Source organism: Podarcis tiliguerta (assembly GCF_965153285.1).
Source record: "Podarcis tiliguerta genome assembly, chromosome: 2".
Lineage (NCBI taxonomy): Eukaryota > Metazoa > Chordata > Lepidosauria > Squamata > Lacertidae > Podarcis > Podarcis tiliguerta.
In genome coordinates, this window is record NC_139535.1 from 74,719,454 (window position 1) to 74,738,695 (window position 19,242).

Consider the following 19,242-nt stretch of genomic DNA (forward strand, 5'->3'; position numbering starts at 1 on the left):
TGGGAATATAAGGGGTGAGGTGATATTTCGGGTATCCTAGTCCCAAGCTGTAAATATTCCTTGAGCTAACGGGCAGTCAGTGCCATTCTTTAAACAGTTGGGTAAACAGTTACCCCAGTGAGAAGTCAAGCATATTGCACCAGTTGCAGCTTCCAGACCAAGATCAAGGTTATTAAATGTTTCATGTTTGCCTCTGTGAACAGGAGAGAGCACTGGAGCCCTTACGGGTCCCAATATTCTGAGCAGATAAATGAGCATGTATTCTAGTAAATCCTTTGGAACAATATAGCAATATACAGCCTTTGCCATAATAATTATGCTTAAAATGAAAAAGTTCCAGATTTGTTTAGAAGCATATTAGCAGGCTACGAAGAAGGGCAGAGCTGTAAAAGCACACATCTAGGACCGGAAACCTGTGGCCCTCCAGTTGTTGCTGGACTCCAGCTCCCATCAGCCGCAGCTAGCATGGCCAATGAGATGATGGGACTTGAGAGTCCAACAGGGAGATTGACAGTCCTGATTTAAGTCTTCAGGTGTTGTATATCAACCTGAGCATTTCAAAACAATACACCAAATCCAAATGAAAGCTGTCCAAGTCTTAAACTGTTGGCATGGAAATCACTTGTTCTGAATATTCCATGAGAGCTCATTTGAACATGTACCTTCTGTACATTTGCTTGACGTGACAGGTTCTTGCAGGGAGGATGATAGTGTGCCAATTAGTTTGTGCACAGATTCAAGTGGAAAAGATTTCTTCGCCTGACAGCCTTCCTTGAGATAATGCTTCCTGGTGATCTTTCCTACTTGCTTAGAGACTTCCTCCTCCTCAGACTGAAAAAGAGAGGTGAAAGGGTACACAGACCTTGACTGCTCAACACCTGCCAATACCCCACACCTGTGTGTGTTGGATTAGTTGAAGGTGGAAGGTCATGACGTACAAGTCAAACAAAAACTAGGGATTAGCACTGGTCTTTGGTCAGTAATGAAGTAGTTCTGCATATGCTTTATAACCCTCAAAGTAAGAATGTGTTGACTAAGCACTATCTGAGGCTGCATTCACACAGCAGTTTATTCCATTTCCCTGATGTTTCCCTAAATGTTAATTTCCGCATTATATTTCAGGCTTCACACGACATAAAAGCCAGTTCTCTCTAAGGGCTCACTTCCATGTTATTCGATTCCCTTAACCCAGAAAATCGTGGCAGTAAAATGACAAAATTTGTGGCCATGTACAGTTCTTTCCTACTGCTTTCAGAAGGAAACACACGTGTGCAGAAAGGGTGGGGAAGTAGCAACATCACCCAACAACATTTGTTGTATCACACCATACCCACTGGTGTGAATGAAATTTAGCACAGCTTGCTGGTATAGCAATCAAATAGCCACAGTTCCATAATGTCACAGGTACTGCAGTGGGAAACAAACATTATCAAACAGGAGAGAAGCACTAATATTCTAATCAGGGAAACTAACACAATATTCCCTGTGTCAGAGTGCACCCTGAATCTTTGGCCGCACTGCATGAAGGGCTGGCATGTTTGTTATGAAGCCTTTGGACTGAGAGCTTGCCTTTCTAAAACTTGTTAGACTTGGGAAAAGAGATAAGTTTCCCAGTAGATCAAAAGTAGGATTTGCGTTTAAATGAATTCAAGTTCCAGAGCTGCTTTGACAAGTTAGCACTGAGAGTAGAGTGGAAATAACCGTGTCTTAGTTCATAAGGTGGCTTGATGAGTTAGTGCATCTGGCTATTAACCAGAAGGTTGGTGGTTTGAGCCCACCTAAGGGTGACTATGGGCTGGATTCCTACATTGCAGGGGGTTGGACTAGATGACCCTCAGGATTGCTCCCAGATGTACAATTCTAAGGCTGAGCAGAACTTGTTTAAAAATGTAAATTAGAAGTGCTATGTAGAAAGTAAATCTAAAGATTTATACCTTATTCCATTAGCTACAATGCACCTTCACCCTACCCACCTTGGGTTACCCTTTAACCATCTGTGAATACATATATCAAAACTCACTCATGCACAATTTGAGCATGTTATTTGATGGTATGTAAAAAAATGTTCAGGAATACTTGACTGAGGCAATATGATCTATTACCTAGAGCATCTTTCTCAGAGATGCTTCTGTGATTCATTGCCAGAAGCTGCCCCTGAGGGCAGCAGAACTGATGCCACCATATTCCTCTCCTTTCCAGAATCATAGAATTGTAGAGTTGGAAGGGACCCAGAGGGTCATCTAGTCCAACCCCCAGCAATGCAGGGATCTTAACTAAAGCACCCATGACAGATGGCTATCCAACCTCTGCTTAAAATCCTCCAATGAAGGGGAGCCCACAGCCTCCTGAGGGAGACCATTCCACTGCCGAACAGCTCTTTCTGTCAGAAAGTTTTTCCTGTTGTTTAGAGCAGTAGTGATGGTTGATTTCATGGACCATTCGGGCACACATTATTTACCGTGCCCCTCATGGTAGGATGCATGGCAATACTTTTCACATTGCCTACAAGGGCAGCAGGAAAAGGGCACTGCTGGTTGGTGAGCTCTCCAGAGCACTTGTTCATCTTCTAGGTTGTTCTGTTTTTTATGCTCCACCCCACTACTCACATCCTTGCACAAGCTGATTGGCAGAGAAAGCAAACTACTGCAGAAGACCAGGGAACTCCATGCAGGCCCATTTCACCGCTCCCTGCCCTGGCTTTGGTGGGCCTGAACCCCTGGTGGCTTTCCCACTAGGCTCTGAGCTGAGCATGTGCATGAGCATGATCAAGGCCAGCTCCAGCATATGGCTGGATCAGTCATCCACCAGACCCTCCCAGACCAGCAAAGGCTGGCTGCCAATCTTAATTTCCACAAAGCATGCAGGAAAATCTGAGGCAACATGAGAGAGTTCTCAGCTACCATTTCCTGTACACACCCTACATTAAAAGCATATCCCCCTGTCTCCCCAGAGCTACAATTGCCAGCCTCCTTAACAAATTGCAGTTCCCAGGATTCTTTGAGGGGAGAGAATGTGCTTTAAATGTAGGTTGCATATGCAGCCTTAAAAGGACCATTGGAGCTAACACTCAGCAGGTTATCAGTGTACCAGGGACATGGGGGTAAAGTGACGCAGGATAGCCATTCTGTCCCCAGATCACTCCATACCCAAACACAGGTGTCACATAAGTGCTTTGCTTTGACAGATGGAAAATCTTAGGAGATTTCAAGTGGGAAAAGCATTTAGTCTTAAGTAGTACAGCAGGGATTTTTTTTACTGCTTCTGTTGCATAAAACATTCACGTTTCCTTTCTGCATGCTTTCATTTTTCAGACATGTGGATTAATGCACGTTCACACTTTACGCTTTATGTAAATAGTTGACTAAAGTTATTGTTCCCCACCCACCCAAGCACGCTCAGGCTGGACTGTGATAAACCCCCAGCTTCTCACAGTGTTCAAGGCAACTTACAGTAGACCAACTCATTTACATAATGGACGGGATTCAGACTTTGCTCCCAGTGGCTGAGGGAGTGGAGGCTGTCTTTTGATGATTCCCCTTCCCTCTGTAGCCTCTGCCATTGTTCCAGAGGGCTGGGGAACCTTCTGGACCAGGGGTGGGAGCTTGTGCTGGGGGCTGCAGGGGAAGGAGATTGCCAACAGTCTTGTCAGCCTCTCCTTTCTCCTCCAGTGGGATCCCTCTGCTGGATCAAAAAGCTTTCTGTGGCTGGGAGGGAGTCTTTATATCTGCAGCAAGTCAAGTCAGTATTCCACCAGACAGGCAGTAATCAGCTAAATAAGTCAGCAAGCAGAATGGCTTCTCCTTGTGCACAAAGTGGAAGTTCCGCTTGTGCAAAATGCTCCCAGATGTCTGGGAGAAGACATCTGAAGGCAGCCCTGTTTAGGGAAGCTTTTAATGTTTGATGGACTACTGTATTTTAATATTTTGTTGGAAGCCGCCCAGAGTGGCTGAGGAAACCCAGCCAGATGGGCGGGGTATAAATAATAAATTATTATTATTGTTATTACTACTACTACTACTATATTGCATAAAACACATATTTACTCATAAACAGACATGACAACATCCTTCGCCCAGAGACAGATTTTGAGCATGGTGCAGCCAAATCTTACTCCAGTGGAAGGCCATTTGGTTGGCTCTGTTCCATTGTAATCGGGACTAATTTAATTTAGCTGGATCATTATTACGTATTTCCCTCTTTCACTAGTTAGGCAATTTGTGTCACTCTTTTGTATGCAACTTAATACTGGCCTTTAAGTTTGGGAAGTGGTATGTGATAACTATAGCTGATCCATTTGACATTTGTGTCCTGCTTTGTAGGTGCTATTTTGTGATCAGGGCATGTAGCTCACTGATATTAAAGAGCCGGCAAGCAAATGTTGCCCTGATTGCCCCTTTGAATGAGAATTTGTTGTGCTAGTTCCCCACCAGCCTGCAAGTTAAGTACAAGTTAAATCTCCAGATCTTGAGCTGTTGTCAGAAGAACATCACAATAATCCATTTTCATCTTATTTGTTTTGGCACTTACTGTCAACTTCAAGTACAATACGCACACAGTTTTTACAAACAAATATTTTATTAAAAAATACTTCCCTGCATGTGCCCTTAATGAAAATGTAACCAAAATATGCAGAATAAAAATATCAAGCGACAGTGTTTTCTTTGTCGTCATAATACAAAAAGGTCCCCTTGGCAACCTTGCCAGAGAGCATTTGTTAGGGCTGCAATCCTTTACCCACTTATCTCAGAGTAAAGCCCATTGAACTTAATGTGACTTACGTCTGAGTAGACATGTATAGGATTGCACTGCAAAACTGCCCCAAGTTTATGCTTTACAGTATTATATAAGAAAGGTGTACATAAATTAGCCTTCAGGTTAAAAAAAAAGAAATAAAGGAATGCCCCATTTGTGTTAATACCGTGGACAGAGATTGTTTAAAAACTGTAAAATAAAAAGGCTTCTTTCCCCCCCTTGGAAAATGCACTAGCAACCAACATGAAAGATTCTTAGGTTCTCATAAAATAGCAGTGTTGAAACTTGGCGAGTACATAGAAATTTTACCTTTCCACCCAAAAACCATGCTAACAAAATTATCAGTGACAACTTCTATGTCAGGTTGGCTACCTGGACTAGCATGACTGCAAACTGAGTTTTAGATTTATTTATTTTTAAATACCAGTAGTAGTAATGGGTTTTGAAACAGACCCAAACTATCAATTCCTGTTCCGAAATCTTTTTACCCTCACATCTGTAAACATAAAAGATTAAAGGCCAGGCTTTTAAATATAGATTTTATTAAGAAGGAACAGAAGTTTCTAGTACTTCCTACCCTTTGTTACACTTTCCCCCGTTAAGTGTTGTTATATCATGTTTCACAGAACCATCAGAATGCATGTGCATATTCTGAAGAAAGTAGCAGATCTCATGGACATGATCCGGTCAATGTTAAGTTCTTTTAAATCCCATTGGTTTCAGCTGAGGAGAAGCATCAACTCTCCAATTGAAAATCAATGAGATTTAAAAGTACTTGCCAATGACCAAATCATGCCTTGTTTTCAGTTAAGCAAGAAAGCAGAATCAACACCATTTCATGAAGCTTTAGTCATTCCCGCCCCCCTTTGTATGGTGAGCAAACAATAGAAGAGTCACTTTTCCAAGGCAGTCTTAGGTGTAAAGTGATGATTCCATTCTGTTTTAATGGCAGAAAGTATTGAAGCAGTGATTACTATGGAGTTAAAAATGATCTGCTGTCCTGTACAGATCCTAAGACAAGCGGAAGTCTGCTGTTAGTAATGGCTGTACAGTGCAGCTTGAAGCCTCTGTGGCCTATGAATACCACTACCTGAAAACATTGGCCATGACAGAGATGCCTTTCTGGTGTATCTTAACATAAATTGAAAGAAGTGAGGGGGCTAACGTGAAGCACCTTTCCCGACAATATTTTCTCTCCCTGTATCCTTACACTTTCCCCTCTTTTCACAAGACCTCCCTCTGTTTACACCTCAGTTCCCTCTCTGGAATATAGAGTATTATTTGCAGCGAGGCTGTTGTAAAAGCTGCTGTTGAACTGGTTGAGAACTGAGCTGCCATAGCCAAGATGACCAGAGGACATGGAATTGGACCATGGCTCTCCACTGCCATGGCTAGAGATGTTGGCAAGAGGGGTGTATGAGTTGAAGCCTACCACGTTCTGTCCCATTTTGTCACCAGCATCGGTGCCAAGTCCTAGGGCCACTGAGCGGCTGACTGAATTGGACCCATTCACATAAGCTGTCATGCTGGACAGGAAGTTGTTGAGGCAGGGAGTGGTGGAAGATGGTGGTGGAGATCTCTTTTCAGGGGAGCTGTCTGCTCCAGAAGAGGAGTTCTCCAGCAGGTCTTGGTGCTCTGCTGCCGCCTTGGGGCTGCCAGTTAAGGCACTGTCCTCCGATTTGTCAGAAGCAAGAGACGCTGTGCTGGCGCTGCAGTCAGACTTCTTCTTCCTCTTTCGCCGAAAGTTTCCATTGTCAAACATCTTCTCACAGTTCGGATCCAGAGTCCAGTAATTGCCCTTCCCTGTTAGAACAAGAGCAGCAGAATGTAAATATAAATCACAGCCAACAAAGAGATGGTTCTCAGGGCTTATTCTGGCTTGGATTCAGAAAAAGCAACACATTGGGAAACACCCTTTAAGAAAGACAGAGACTCTCTGCTTGTATTCAAATCTGTTCAGATCCTTATAGCCAGCCCCTGTCCAGGCTTTAGGTAAACTGAAGCTGAACTTTTACTTCAATGCAACTTGGTATTTCAGTCCTAATAGCCCACTCCACTCCCCGCCCCCACCACCAAAAAACACTTTACAAACCCTTCATTAACATCAGCAGATTTTACTGAGACAAGGCACTATTTGCCCTCAGGCAAGACAGCAAGCAGGCAGAGCGATTGTGTCCCCCAGTAACACCCAACAAGAAATCAGCCCTGAAAGTGAGTTCCTTAAAAAAACAGCTCAAGTGTTTTTATAATCAAGACAAAGGAACTAATGAATTCTAGGCCACCTATGGACCAGACACCCCCGCCCAAAAAAACAGCCCTGGTTGCTTGTGTGATCTTTAATCAACAAGGAAAGAATTTCACAGCATGGAAAAGATTATCAATTGACAATGTCATTGAATCAACCTACTATTAAAGTCATAGGATCAAGGGTTAATGAAGAAGTTGACAAATTTACTAAGGGTATTCAATTGCTGCTATGAATGGCAATTTGGAAGGGAGGGAGCCTAGAGAAAATAGGGATTGTAGAATCTTACAAAAAAATATTTTAGACACATCACCAGATTCAAAAAGCAAACAATTTTTCTCCCACACCCTGGCACCCCAATAACTTTATTTCCCTGGTGGTAACCAAACAAACAGGTATTAGGGAGTAATTTAGGAAGGAGAGGACAAATAGCATAGCTACCATTCAAGGTTTCATAGGACTCTGCCTTTACTTTGCTGGAAACTGGATCAGAATCACATTTAGCCAACTAGATACCCTGGGGAACTTATGGGCGATTGTCCTCTTAAGGGAGCCTGAGGGGTGCAATTATTATTAAAAAGTATTCTTACCTGGGTCATCTTCATCCCGGGGCACCTTCTTGAAGCAGTCATTGAGAGACAAGTTGTGCCGTATGGAATTCTGCCAACCAGCTTTGCTTTTGTTGTAGAATGGGAAGTTGTCAGCGACATACTGGTAGATTTGGCTGAGGGTCAGTCTCTTGTCCGGGGCTCCGTGGATGGCCATTGCAATGAGCGCAGAATAGGAATAAGGTGGTCTGACCAGCTTCATCAGCTCTTCTTGAGAAGGCATTGGGAGCCAGCCCATTTCATTCCCTGCCAAGCCGTGCATGTTAGGCAAGAGCTGCCTTTGCATCCCATAGGCTGGTGGGATGTATGGGCTGCCATTGGTTCCCGGTAGGTAAGGTGGACTGTTAATGGAAGGTCCATTTAACCACAAGTAAGGGTTGGGTGTAGCATTGTAGTCCCCTGTTTCAAAGTTTGTAGGCCTCTGTGGACTAGGAATATTCTGTGGATGAAAGAAATTTTCATAGTAGATGCTCATTTCAGGAGGTTCCTGCCCAATGTTAGGAAATTGCGGGCTGCAGCGGTGTGGTGAGTGTATCTGTGGATCAAATGAGCTCATAATCTAGCTCTGGCAGTTGACCAAGTTTCAACACACCTGTGTTACTCCTTTCCCTGAGACAGGTGCATCATCTGTGCTGGCTAGCTCTGGTACTTATACACCTGTAATGTTTAGGTTTCCCTTCCAAGGCTCAGCCTAGTTCATCCTGATAGGCTGGAGATCAGGGTGATATCCCTTTTTTGGAATGCTGACAGCCCAAGCCAGTAATAGATGTCGCATTAACCAAATTTGAAAGTTACAACTGTTTATCTTTTTAAATGAATGGAGGAATTTTCCACTAGTATGATTGACATGAAGAAACCTGAAAATCACTTGCACGTAAGTTGATGCAATGAGAGAGATAGTCTTCTTCAAATGCAAGTAGAACACAATAGTGAATGCAGAGAAAGCAAATGTGTATATTCTGTTGTTAATACTCTTAAACCACCAAAGAGATCTGCAGTTTAGGAATATTTATGATTTCCCTGTTTAGGAATATCCATATTTTAAATTATGAGGGCTTCTGTCCTGCACACACACTATGAACTACGTAAGCAAATGCTCTTAGAATCACACTGTAAGCCTTTCACATTTCTTAAGGAAAATGTATCTTGCTAACAGCACAATCCTGTGTTGCTCAACTCAGAAGCGATTCCCACTGGCTTCAGTGGGGTTTACTCCAAGGTAAGCCAGGGGTTAGAGACAGAAAATATTTTACCAGCATGCTGCTAATGAGCTGTCTTTAGGCAGAAGGAAATAAAGGATTTTAAAAAATCCATTGCTAAATATCTTGGGAACCTAATAATAGGCTTGCTGCAGTTTTATCTCTCAGACAGGATTCTTGTACCTTTAAAAACTCTGTTAAACAGAAATTCAAGGGGTGAAGTTTTCCCTTTTATTTCGTCTACTCCTGGGTTAGGCATAAGGGATTTGAGGATAGATTTCTGGGTAATTTACAGTAGATAAGCTGTGTATCACACTACTTCATTTAATAAATTTTTGGATAGCCAGTACTGGACTTTGTGTGTTGAAGGACTGTGGACTCTGTTCATTTCTGGTAATCAAGACAAACTATTGGGCTTGGAATTCTTGACTCCTAAGAATACGTCTTTTGTACCTCACTCCTGGCAGATCTGAAGGTTATAGTAGAAAACAAAGTGGACTCTGAAAGCCTGAAGTCTGCCTACCCCCTGTTCTTTACATGCTGGGGAAAGCACTACCAGTTGAATTTCTGCTTGACATACAAGAACTACCTCACTCCCAAACAGAAGTAACAACCCTTTCACTTTAAAATTAAATTAAATATGTTTGTAAGGAATTATAGAAGCTAGAGGTAAACAAATGGGGTAGCAGGGAGTTTGGAGTGTAACTTGACTAATTATGGAAAGAAATTGTACATTGTTCTTTGTTATATTAAAAACCAACCAGAACATTGCTGTGTGTGTGTGTGCGCGCGCGCGCACCACACACACATACTTATTTCTGCCTGTAAAATTTCATGCCTCTTTTTTGTGATTGTAGTAGAAATTGTTGCCTCAATGTTAAAACTGCATCATTATATTGCAAATAATTTACCACAATGCAAATCATTTATTTAGTATAACCAAGTCTCTTCTTTCCTCATCTGAATCCTGGGGAATTTACAGTCATTGGAACATTGGCTTTAAATACTTCAATAAACCTTGATTTTTTAAAACATATTGCCAAGTCATCAGCAACGCCAAAGGTCACCTGCAGCTTCTTCCATGTTTTCCTAGAAAAGTTTGTATGCAGGAACTACATGGGTGGGGCTGTGATGCAGTTCCTTCCCACTTGAGGGTTGCCAAGCTTTGAGAAGGTGGGCAAAGTTTCCATCCCAATGCAGAAAATATATAAATTGTCCTAGAAATTCAACAATACAAGACAAACCAGAGGTGTGAAATGCCCATGATAGAAGCAACCAGATAAGAACAAAACTCTTTCAGCTAGACTTAATTCTTTCATTACCCATACACATATTTTAAAGCCATCTCTTAATTTAATCCAGGAAATAATTCAAGTATCTTAAATGTTACATGCCATATCAGAGCACAAAACAGCACAGGTTCCCCCACAAAGAAAACAGTCGTTTCACAGAAAAGCATACCTGCTGGGCTGGAAAACATAGTTTGTATCAATGAACATTATTCTGAATTCAGTAGGTGCTTCCTGATTATGTATGTGGCTATACCTGCTGAGCTTCTCAACGCTATTCAGCTGTTAAAGGTGCAGGAACCTCTGTTAGGAAGGGAGGTGGCAACCTTGAGCGCAGATATTAATAAACTGGCCAGTGGGTATTTTTCTAATAGTCATTTTGGAAATGCCACATAAATATGAACAATGCTCTTCCCAGCTATCATCCTGAAAAGTCCTTGCTCTGCAACTCTCTTCCAGAGCAATATACAGGTCCAGAGGAATCACTTAGCACAGCTCTCTTGGCACTGCATATGTTTGGAATGCATGTGGCGAGTGCATGATTGAAATCTTCCCTATGGTCAAAGCCAGCATGAGGGAGAATGCTGCATGAAAAGGAAGAGCTATTTCTTCATGTACATTGATACAGGCGGAACATTCAGCCATGCAGCTCCTCACCTCTGTTCAAAAGTGGTCCAGTCCAGTACTGTGTGAATCTTCTGATTGGGCAGATCAGCTAGTTGCTTAGGATTCTAGCACCTTTCAAAAGGTGCTGAGCAAACCTCCAGTTAATCTGGCCATTTGCTTTATTTGCATTTACCATCGGGAATAATATGAATGCAATCCTTTCTGGGCTCAGTGTTTGCATAAAAACTGTTCAGGAGAATCAGATTCACAAGTTACTAATCTTTTCTGTCTATAACAAGAGAAGCCACTATGGTTGGAAGGAAGGGACTTAGCTGATTTGAAAATGCAGCTAGAAAATACCCAGAGAAGGTTGCTAGTTCATTAAAAGTGCACTTGAAATACAGACAGGTGAAAGCCTTTTAAAGTCTCTTTTTCATGTAAGTGAAAGTTCAGCCACAAGTAGGCTTTGATGATTAGCTTCTAAATGGGTTGCTCCCTGGGGCAGCATGTCCTTATTTATACCTAAAATATACTGACATGGGTGTTTTCCATATGCAGGCTTTGTAAAGAATCCACAGCTGAGGCAAAGGAAGAAAAGAATTGAACTCACCTCCAAGGTATTATTAAACCTACTATTCTAAAGTTTTAGATATCAAAGCAGAGTCCAAGTGGTCTGTGCTGTTGGCAATTTGTTCAATAATTTAAGGCTACAATGTACAAAGGCAAGCGGCGTGTGCTGCACCAAGGAGTCCTAGATGCATTTATCTGGGAGAAAGTCCCATTGAAGTTAATGGGGCTTATATTCAAGGAGGCGTATATAGGATTGTGATGTTGCAGAAAGATGCTAGGCCTCCTCTACTCTCCAAAATTAGAGGGAAGTCTGCATAGCAGATTTGTATTAAGCAAATAGTAAAGAAGTTGAGCTCATCATGGGCAGCTCAGTATGTGAGCTGTTCATGCTGTTTCAGCCAGACAAGGAGAAAAGAAAGCCTTGCAGAGCAAGCAGAAGCCTGCCTACACAAGCATTTCATTGTGTGTTGTAACTTGCAAATTTCATTGGACTTTATGAGAAGTGGATGTATTGGTTTGGCTTCAGCATATTGATAATGCATCTTGATAGAATACCATTTCTTTACAAAGCCTTTGCTTTGCTTTAACAAATGAATGGAACGCCTGGATGGAAATCACTGTCTTCCTTCCATAGACAGTACCTTAAACTCAGCAGCAGCAGCAACAACAAATACCATCAGTTAATTTTGCTATCACTTTAATTCTCTATCTCTCTCTCTTTTTCCTGGTTTAACGTTTTCAGTCACCAGTAATAGCAATCCATTTATTTGTCTGATTGCATGCTGGCAATTGTAGACATAGTTCTAGGCCAAATGCTGTCTCCGGACGTATCCAAGGCTGCAAACCTATACTCCAGGGGTGGGGGACCCTTTTCAGCCTGAGGGCCGCATTCTGTCACAAGCAAGCTTTGTGGGGCCCACATGCTAAAGGTGGGCAAAGCCAGAGGCAAAAAATGGGTAGAGCAACAGGTGTGATTCTTTCCTTTGTACAGCAGGCTGCATTCCAGCAATGTAACAATTCAAAGATTTCTACACACACACACACAAACACACACACACACACACACACACACACCCCTCCATTCAAGCAAGCAAGAGGCATTATCACAGTTCAAAGACACATTCCAGCCAGGCAAAAGCACCTGAAGTGGTTGCAGAACAGGGCCAGTGAAGGGCGTGCCCTGAGGAGAAAGAGTGTCAGCTGGAGAGAGTCCTAAGGGCTGAATAGAGAGGCTGCATTTGCCCCCTCAGTGTGGAGGCTCCTCACAAAGCTTCTAAGCCTGGAATGAATCCCCATTGAACTTTTGAGTTGTGCAGACAGCTGGGCCCCTTCCAACTGCTGATTCAGTGGGACCTTCTTCTGAATAGATGTTCAGGAATGCCCTATGCTTCAACTTTCCTGCTTCTTAAGAGCTGTGTAGAAATATTACACCCAAGTCAAATTTGCTAAGCTCTCCTTCAGCATAAGGCTGTAACTGCCTACTCAGAATTAGGTCCCTCTGAGTTCAGTTGGGCTTACACATAGGTAAGTGGGTGTAGGGTAGCAGCCCTCATCTCTTTTGCAGCTTGACATTTAATTAAATCTTTGCTGTTTGCATTTAAGAAACACTAAAATATTCTCCAGAGAAGTAACCATCTTAAATTGTCTTGCAAGAAAGCATATTTTGACATGTTAAACACTTCACAAATTTATTGTGCCCTAAGCTTTTGTAGACTACAGTCTACTTAGTCAGATTCATACAGTACAACCTTTGTTGCAGGTATATGGTCAGTAGAGGTACTGTAAACAGAAATGACAGGGAAATAAAATGCAGAAAGTACAGAGAAAGTGACAGTTATGTAGGTAACTGGTAATTCACAAAGGTAAAAGGTAAAGGACCCCTGGACAGTTAAGTCCAGTCAAATTCAACTATGGGATGTGGTGCTCATCTCTGCTGTCAGGTCGAGGGAGCTGGTGTTTGTCTACAGACAGCTTTTCCGGTTCATGTGGCCAGCATGACTAAACTGCTTCTGGTGCACGGAACATCATGATGAGTGCCAGAGCGCAGCAGTGCCTATTTATCTTCTTGTGATGGTATGCTTTTGTTGAACTGCAAGGTTGGCAGGGCCTGGAACAAAGCAACAGGAGCTCACCCTGCTGCACGGATTCGAATTACCAACCTTATGATTGGCAAGCCCAAGAGGCTTGGTGGTTTAGACCACAGCGCCACCCGACAAAAACAAAATAATGTTGATAACACAGACATCCTGGCATTGATAAACCAATTAACACACATAGGCTGCAATCCTAGCCCAATTTACCTGAGAGCATTCAGAGAGAGTTCTACTTCTGAGTAAACATGGTTAAGATTGCGGCTGAAGAGTGATTGATAATAATGATTACCACCCATACTTTTCTACATTGTTTTTCCTTCTGCTTACCCACACACCAGCAACGTATATATGTTCCTGCATTTCAGGCTACTTTATGCATCTGATGAAGTGGACTGTAACCCCCAAAAAGCTTAAGCTTTAATAAATTTGTTAGTGTTTAATGTGCTATAAAGCTCTTTGTTGCTTTTACTCAAATATTTACTTCTAATGACGTTATAAAATGATTTAAAACAATGATTGAAAAACAAGGTACTGGTTTTATGTTTTGCCATAGTTTTCAAGTATTTATTTATTCAACTGACTCAGTATGTTTTGACTACTGTAGGTGAATAGCTCCCTCTTGTGAAAGCTGTTAGAAGCACACTGGAAAAAATATGGTTGGTCTATTCAGAGCTGCAAAACCTTGTGCAGGTAAGTACACAAGCCAACCGGCTGCTTCTCCTATTATATGTTTTAGAGTGTGGGAAGGCTCCCACCATGTTTCCACACATTTGCACAAGTACACCAATATCTGTTTCTAAATCAGCACTATATACAACTTCAAACGCTTTTTTAAGTGATGCTGAAACAAAGCGCATCTCAGTACTAACGTTCAGTGCAAATGGAGTTAAAAGCCATTATGTGCATTCCAGCCAATGCAGGTTTTATTTTTAAATTACAGATATGGGGAATGTGAGAAGTAATTTCAGGATCACTTGTGAAAAGTCTGCAGAATTGCTCCTAAAGCATTGCTGTTGATGATGAGTCCATTAGCAAGTAGATACATGTACTATTCATCCAGACAATTCCCTTGCAAGTAAAAAATGAAATATATGTAAGGTTGCTACATAATGTATGAAAATTGTAACAGCTTTTGAGGCTGAACCTGAAATTGCATTTTGGAGAAAAGAACATACATACCCGTGTCTAAGGCTGTACGGAAACATAATGTCGGAAAAGTATCCTCTACCAAAGCTCATACCAGTAACTAACTTAGTTGGTCTCTAAGGTACTACTGGAAGGATTTTTTAAATTATTTTTTATTTTATTTATTTTATTATATTTCATTTGTTCTTTTTTCAAAGCTCTTTAGCCAGAACAACTCTCAGAGTGGCTTTTTAAAAAATATTTTAAAAACAGTCCCTGCCCTTAGGCTTACAACTTTAGGAAAGGAAAATCTGACATGGACGGGAAAGGGGAACAAGTGAACATGTTACAGGGTTCTTATTACGATCAGCTTGGATGGAAATGGGCTGCTCACAATTCATAAAATAGGCCTTGGCAACCCCTAAGGAATAGCCTAGTAACTCAGACTTCCTTGGAACAAAGACCATTTCAAAACAACAAAAAACAAATTTGTTGGTAAACTGCTTCTTGAGATTCCTACATTGCAGGGGGTTTAGATGACCTTTGGGAGCCCTTCCAACTCCACAAGTTCTATGATTCTGTGATTCAGTAGCAGCTCATTTACTGGGGCTTCATATAAGAGGAACGCTTGTGAATTTTAATCTCTCAGAATATTTGGAAACACAAAAGTTCCCTCCTTTAAAAAAATTGGGGGTTTTTTTGTGTTACAAAGCAAAAAACTAAACAGGGAACGGTACATCTATTGTCTCCACTTTCAATTCATAGTCTTTTTCACAGTTCAATTATGTTTGGTGAGAGACATCACACAGGCATGTCCTTTGTGTATTTATTTATTTTTATTGATATTGCGAGAGGTTAGGGGTTCCCGAGCTTGGTTGGTTGTGTTTAGTTGATAGTGGTGTGGCTTATTTGTGTGAGGGAAGCAGGCTAAGTTGTTGGGTCAGGTTAGGCATATTGATTTGTATGCTGTTGGGGCGGATAGATCATTGTCCTGTTGTGCTGAGTACGTAATAAAGGGGAACCACACTGGGGTGAAGGCATCCTCCGTAGCTTTTCCCCGTGCTAGTTTGAGTTTGTTGGTTAGCTTTTCTAGTGTTGTGGTTTCCCATATATTTTGGTACCAGTGGTCCTGATAGGTCCTTCCAGTGTCTAGTTATGATATTTCTAGCCGCATGAGAGTAACTGACTTATGAATTTCTTGTAGTGTGCGTGTGTGGTATTGTCCTGGAAGATATTTAATAGGGCGTGTTCTGGAGTTGCTTCTATTACCTGTTTTGTTATTTTGGAAATCTCCTGCAGCACTGATATCCAGAAGGATTGCCACCACATGTGGAGGTTTGTGCCTATTGTGGTGCAGCCTCTCCAACATTTAGATGAAGTTCCTGGGTATATCTGTGCTAGCATCTGTGGTGTTAGGTACCATCTGTATATATGTTTTAGGGTAGCTTCTCGTCTTTGGGCTGAGATCATTTGAATGGTGATTTAGACCATAGTCTAGACCATTTGGTATGGTTTAATTCCTGCTCCCATTGGTTTTTAATTGTGGTAAAGGGGTCTGTAGTGTCTTGGAGTAGTATTTTATATATTGTAGAGACCACCCCTTTACTGTGTCCTTCTGTTGTTGGGGGGAGTTTCTCAAAGCTAGTCAGTGGCCTGCTAGCTGCTGTTTTTGTTGCTGGGTTGTTTAGTAAGGCTTGTAGTTGGTGGTGGGTTAGCCACCATTGGAGTGTCCCCTAGTTTATCTTGTGTTTCCTGTATTGTTATGGGCTTGTCATTTCTGTAAAAGTTGGTTGTGTATGTGTGTGTCACGTGGGTTGGACCCAGAGTATCCTTTCTGTGCAAGGAAGGGCTCAATAACTGGAGGACACTCACAATATTTGTCTATTTCTCCTTCATCTCCAACATCATTCCAAAGTGTCACCAATCCTCCAGAACAGGTTTTGAAGGAACTGCAGTGGGGAAGAGGAATTGGCAAAACTTGCTTCACCCTTCTTCTTCTTCCAGCAGAACTCCACTCATGGGAATTCTGAATCCAAGCCTCTGCCTTTAATTTGATTGTTTAAAACCACCACTCCATGGGTTCACTATTCTTCAACATAGTAAATATAGCTCCCCAATCATGCAGGCCATTCTCTGAAAGGGTAAGGAAAATCTATTACTTTGCCTGGGCTAACAGATCTACATTACAGCTGCATTTAGACAGCACTTTATTCCACCTTGCCAACATTTTCTTACTTGTTGGTATTCACATTTTATGTGATCTTTCAAATAATGTAAAAATCACTTCTGGAAATCAAGAGAGAAGCACTAGTGTAAGTAAAACTAACACAATAAATGCAGCCTTAGGTGCAATCAGCTGACAGTTTATTGTTTTCACAGCTTTCCCCTGTAAGTTCCATATTATACTATAACTTATCCACTGTAAAAGCCACTTCTGGAACTATAGTGGATTTTTGTGCAAATATAGTGCTCTTTTCCATTTCATGGAATGGAAAAGGATAGAAAAATCCAGAAAAAAATCTCTTTGCAAATAATATGGGAAAGTGGCTTTTACGTTGTGTGAAAGCTCAAATATACTGTGGAAATTAACAGATAGGGAAATGGAACAAACTGTAATGTAAATGCAGCCTAGGTGATACAGTGCATGCAGTGGACATATTTTCCTATCAGTCTTGTGGAGGGCAAAGCCATACCTTTTGGGTCACCTTAGAATTGACTTTAGAAAGTGAGGCCTTTCTTGTAACATCCTAGCCTACAGGCTAGGAAGGCTAGCAGGCCAGTAAGTTGAAGAAAGGTTGCAATTCAGCTGCATCATGGAGAGACTTTGGGTAATATTCAACAGGCTGTTGACGGAGGTTTCTCCTCCATCTCTGTTCCCCCAGGCCTCAAAGGCATCCCTGTTTCTGTCTTCTCCATTCCCTGGAGAAGAATGCTGTAGGATGTTTATAAGCAAGTTCCTCGCCCTCTGCTGATACACTATTGCTTGTTTGGTGTATCAACTTGTATTCTGCTCCTTCAAAACAAAAACCTACGGTTTCTTGATCTTCAAAAGACACCTTGGAAAACAGGTTAACTTAGCATGCAGGGATAATGGGCAGGGACGAGTACACATGCTCATCTCCCCTCCCCACTCTTACTGCTCTCCACAAGTCAGGATGATGCTACATCCGACAAGTGTACATTTTTGTTCCTGTGTGCACAAGTAGCTGACCAGTGTACATGCAGTTATTCACATGTAGCATTGAATGAGTGTGTAGTTTGTAACTGTGTAGACAATACTTGAGCTGTACGAAGAAGTGCACATAACACTTGCACAAGCACTTGTATTGTTTTTGCAGAGGCTGCTTGTACCTGTGTTTGGCGGAAGGTGTGAACCACCTCCTGAGTCTACTCTATGGGCCTGTATATTCCCCAGCTCTTTGCCTCTGGTACAACCCATGTTACAATTCTTTAGGAAGTTGTCAGCTGGGTCACAGAAATGGAATTTATCAAGTTTTGATTAGGATGGAAGGGCAGTTTGATGCCTTAAGCTTATACAAAGATAAAGTTTTATGAGGGATCTGGCGATAAAGCAGAGTTTATTGATATATCAATTTCATTTTTTGGAGTCCTGAATTTGCCTACCACCAGGAGTCTTTTACTTCCCAACTTTAGTGATTCTAACAAATTGGTCAATAATTGCTGGCTTGGTGTTAAGTTTCATATCTCATTTTTAATTTTCATATATTGTGGTCACGGGCAAAGTTTACACTCTAATTAAGTAGGCATAAAAATGTTTCAACTGGAAAACAATTACATTTTATCATTTGTAACACAACAGTCCTACAAAAAGTAATTTAATTCAGCACTGTGTTCTACTGATTTCAGTGGCATTTAGCTGCATCTAACTGAAACTTTTGCTAGCTATTTCTTGTGAGTTTGCACTGGCAGTGCTACTTTACTCTGTCATTTTCACCCATAGGAAGTGTGAGCCCAAGATTTTAAAAAGCAATACATTCACTGAACGAAGTCCAAACATTTGACAAAACTTCAAAGGTTTTCTCAGGATGGTCTCTGTAATTGAGCATTTTCCGTGCATTAAGCCATTGCTGTTTGGTGATAAAACGTCTATTAAATGTCATGGATACATAATTTAGGATGGGTTTTTGAAAGAAAAAAATCATCCAGACTGACTGTTGGGCCAAACCTAGCTAGGAAACTGGTCTCACAGGGGTCAAGGCACTGTGATCAGTAGAAAAGTCTGGAGGAGAGACTTTTGTTCATCTTTTCCTCAACACAGGGGGCTGGCTGATAGAACAACCACAGTTTCCCAGGTTGAAGGAGTGCTGGCACACTGCACAGTTACTAACTACACTAGTAGCCAAAATTGTGGAAACCTTTCGGATAAAGTGTATTTGTAAGTGTATTTGTATAGTGGCATAGAACCTATCTGCTGCTGTTGCTGCCAATCCTGCTAATGGTGGTTCATGGCGGGCAGCAGCTGTAAAAACTCAGGCTCAGTGACCTGGGTCTGCCCTAAGAGACAACCAAGACAGTCTATAACATTATATTATAGCTTGTTCAGACACTTGAAAAGCTTGTATATTAAACAATTAAGCAATGAATAGGGCTTACCAAATTTGATTGATGGAAAAGGATTAACTTATTCATTCTCCACTTCATAGTGTTAGAATGATTCACCCTTGGTGTCAAAACTGTCTCTGTGTTATTTTCTGTAACGAACGGTGAGCATGAGATCATAATTCACATGCAAAT

The 19,242-nt window shown here is 41.6% G+C and overlaps 1 protein-coding gene across 1 annotated transcript; it reads right to left on the reverse strand.

Annotated features, from left to right (window-relative positions):
• Nucleotides 1–4,587: 4,587 nt before the first annotated feature.
• FOXI1 (forkhead box I1) lies at nt 4,588–8,216 on the reverse strand. Its single transcript, XM_083427021.1, has 2 exons — nt 7,588–8,216; nt 4,588–6,555 (listed from the first exon to the last, which is right to left on the reverse strand). The coding sequence occupies exons 1-2, from the start codon at nt 8,159–8,161 to the stop codon at nt 5,996–5,998; spliced, it is 1,134 nt and encodes a 377-aa protein (XP_083283147.1). The 5' UTR covers nt 8,162–8,216; the 3' UTR covers nt 4,588–5,995.
• Nucleotides 8,217–19,242: the final 11,026 nt, after the last annotated feature.

Excerpts from the sequence above, each read along its gene's own strand:
- FOXI1 (XM_083427021.1), bottom strand. The coding sequence starts at position 8,161 with ATGAGCTCATTTGATCCACAGATACACTCACCACACCGCTGCAGCCCG. Across the intron at positions 6,556-7,587 it reads CCGGGATGAAGATGACCCAG|GGAAGGGCAATTACTGGACT; the intron begins GTAAGAATACTT and ends TTGTTCTAACAG.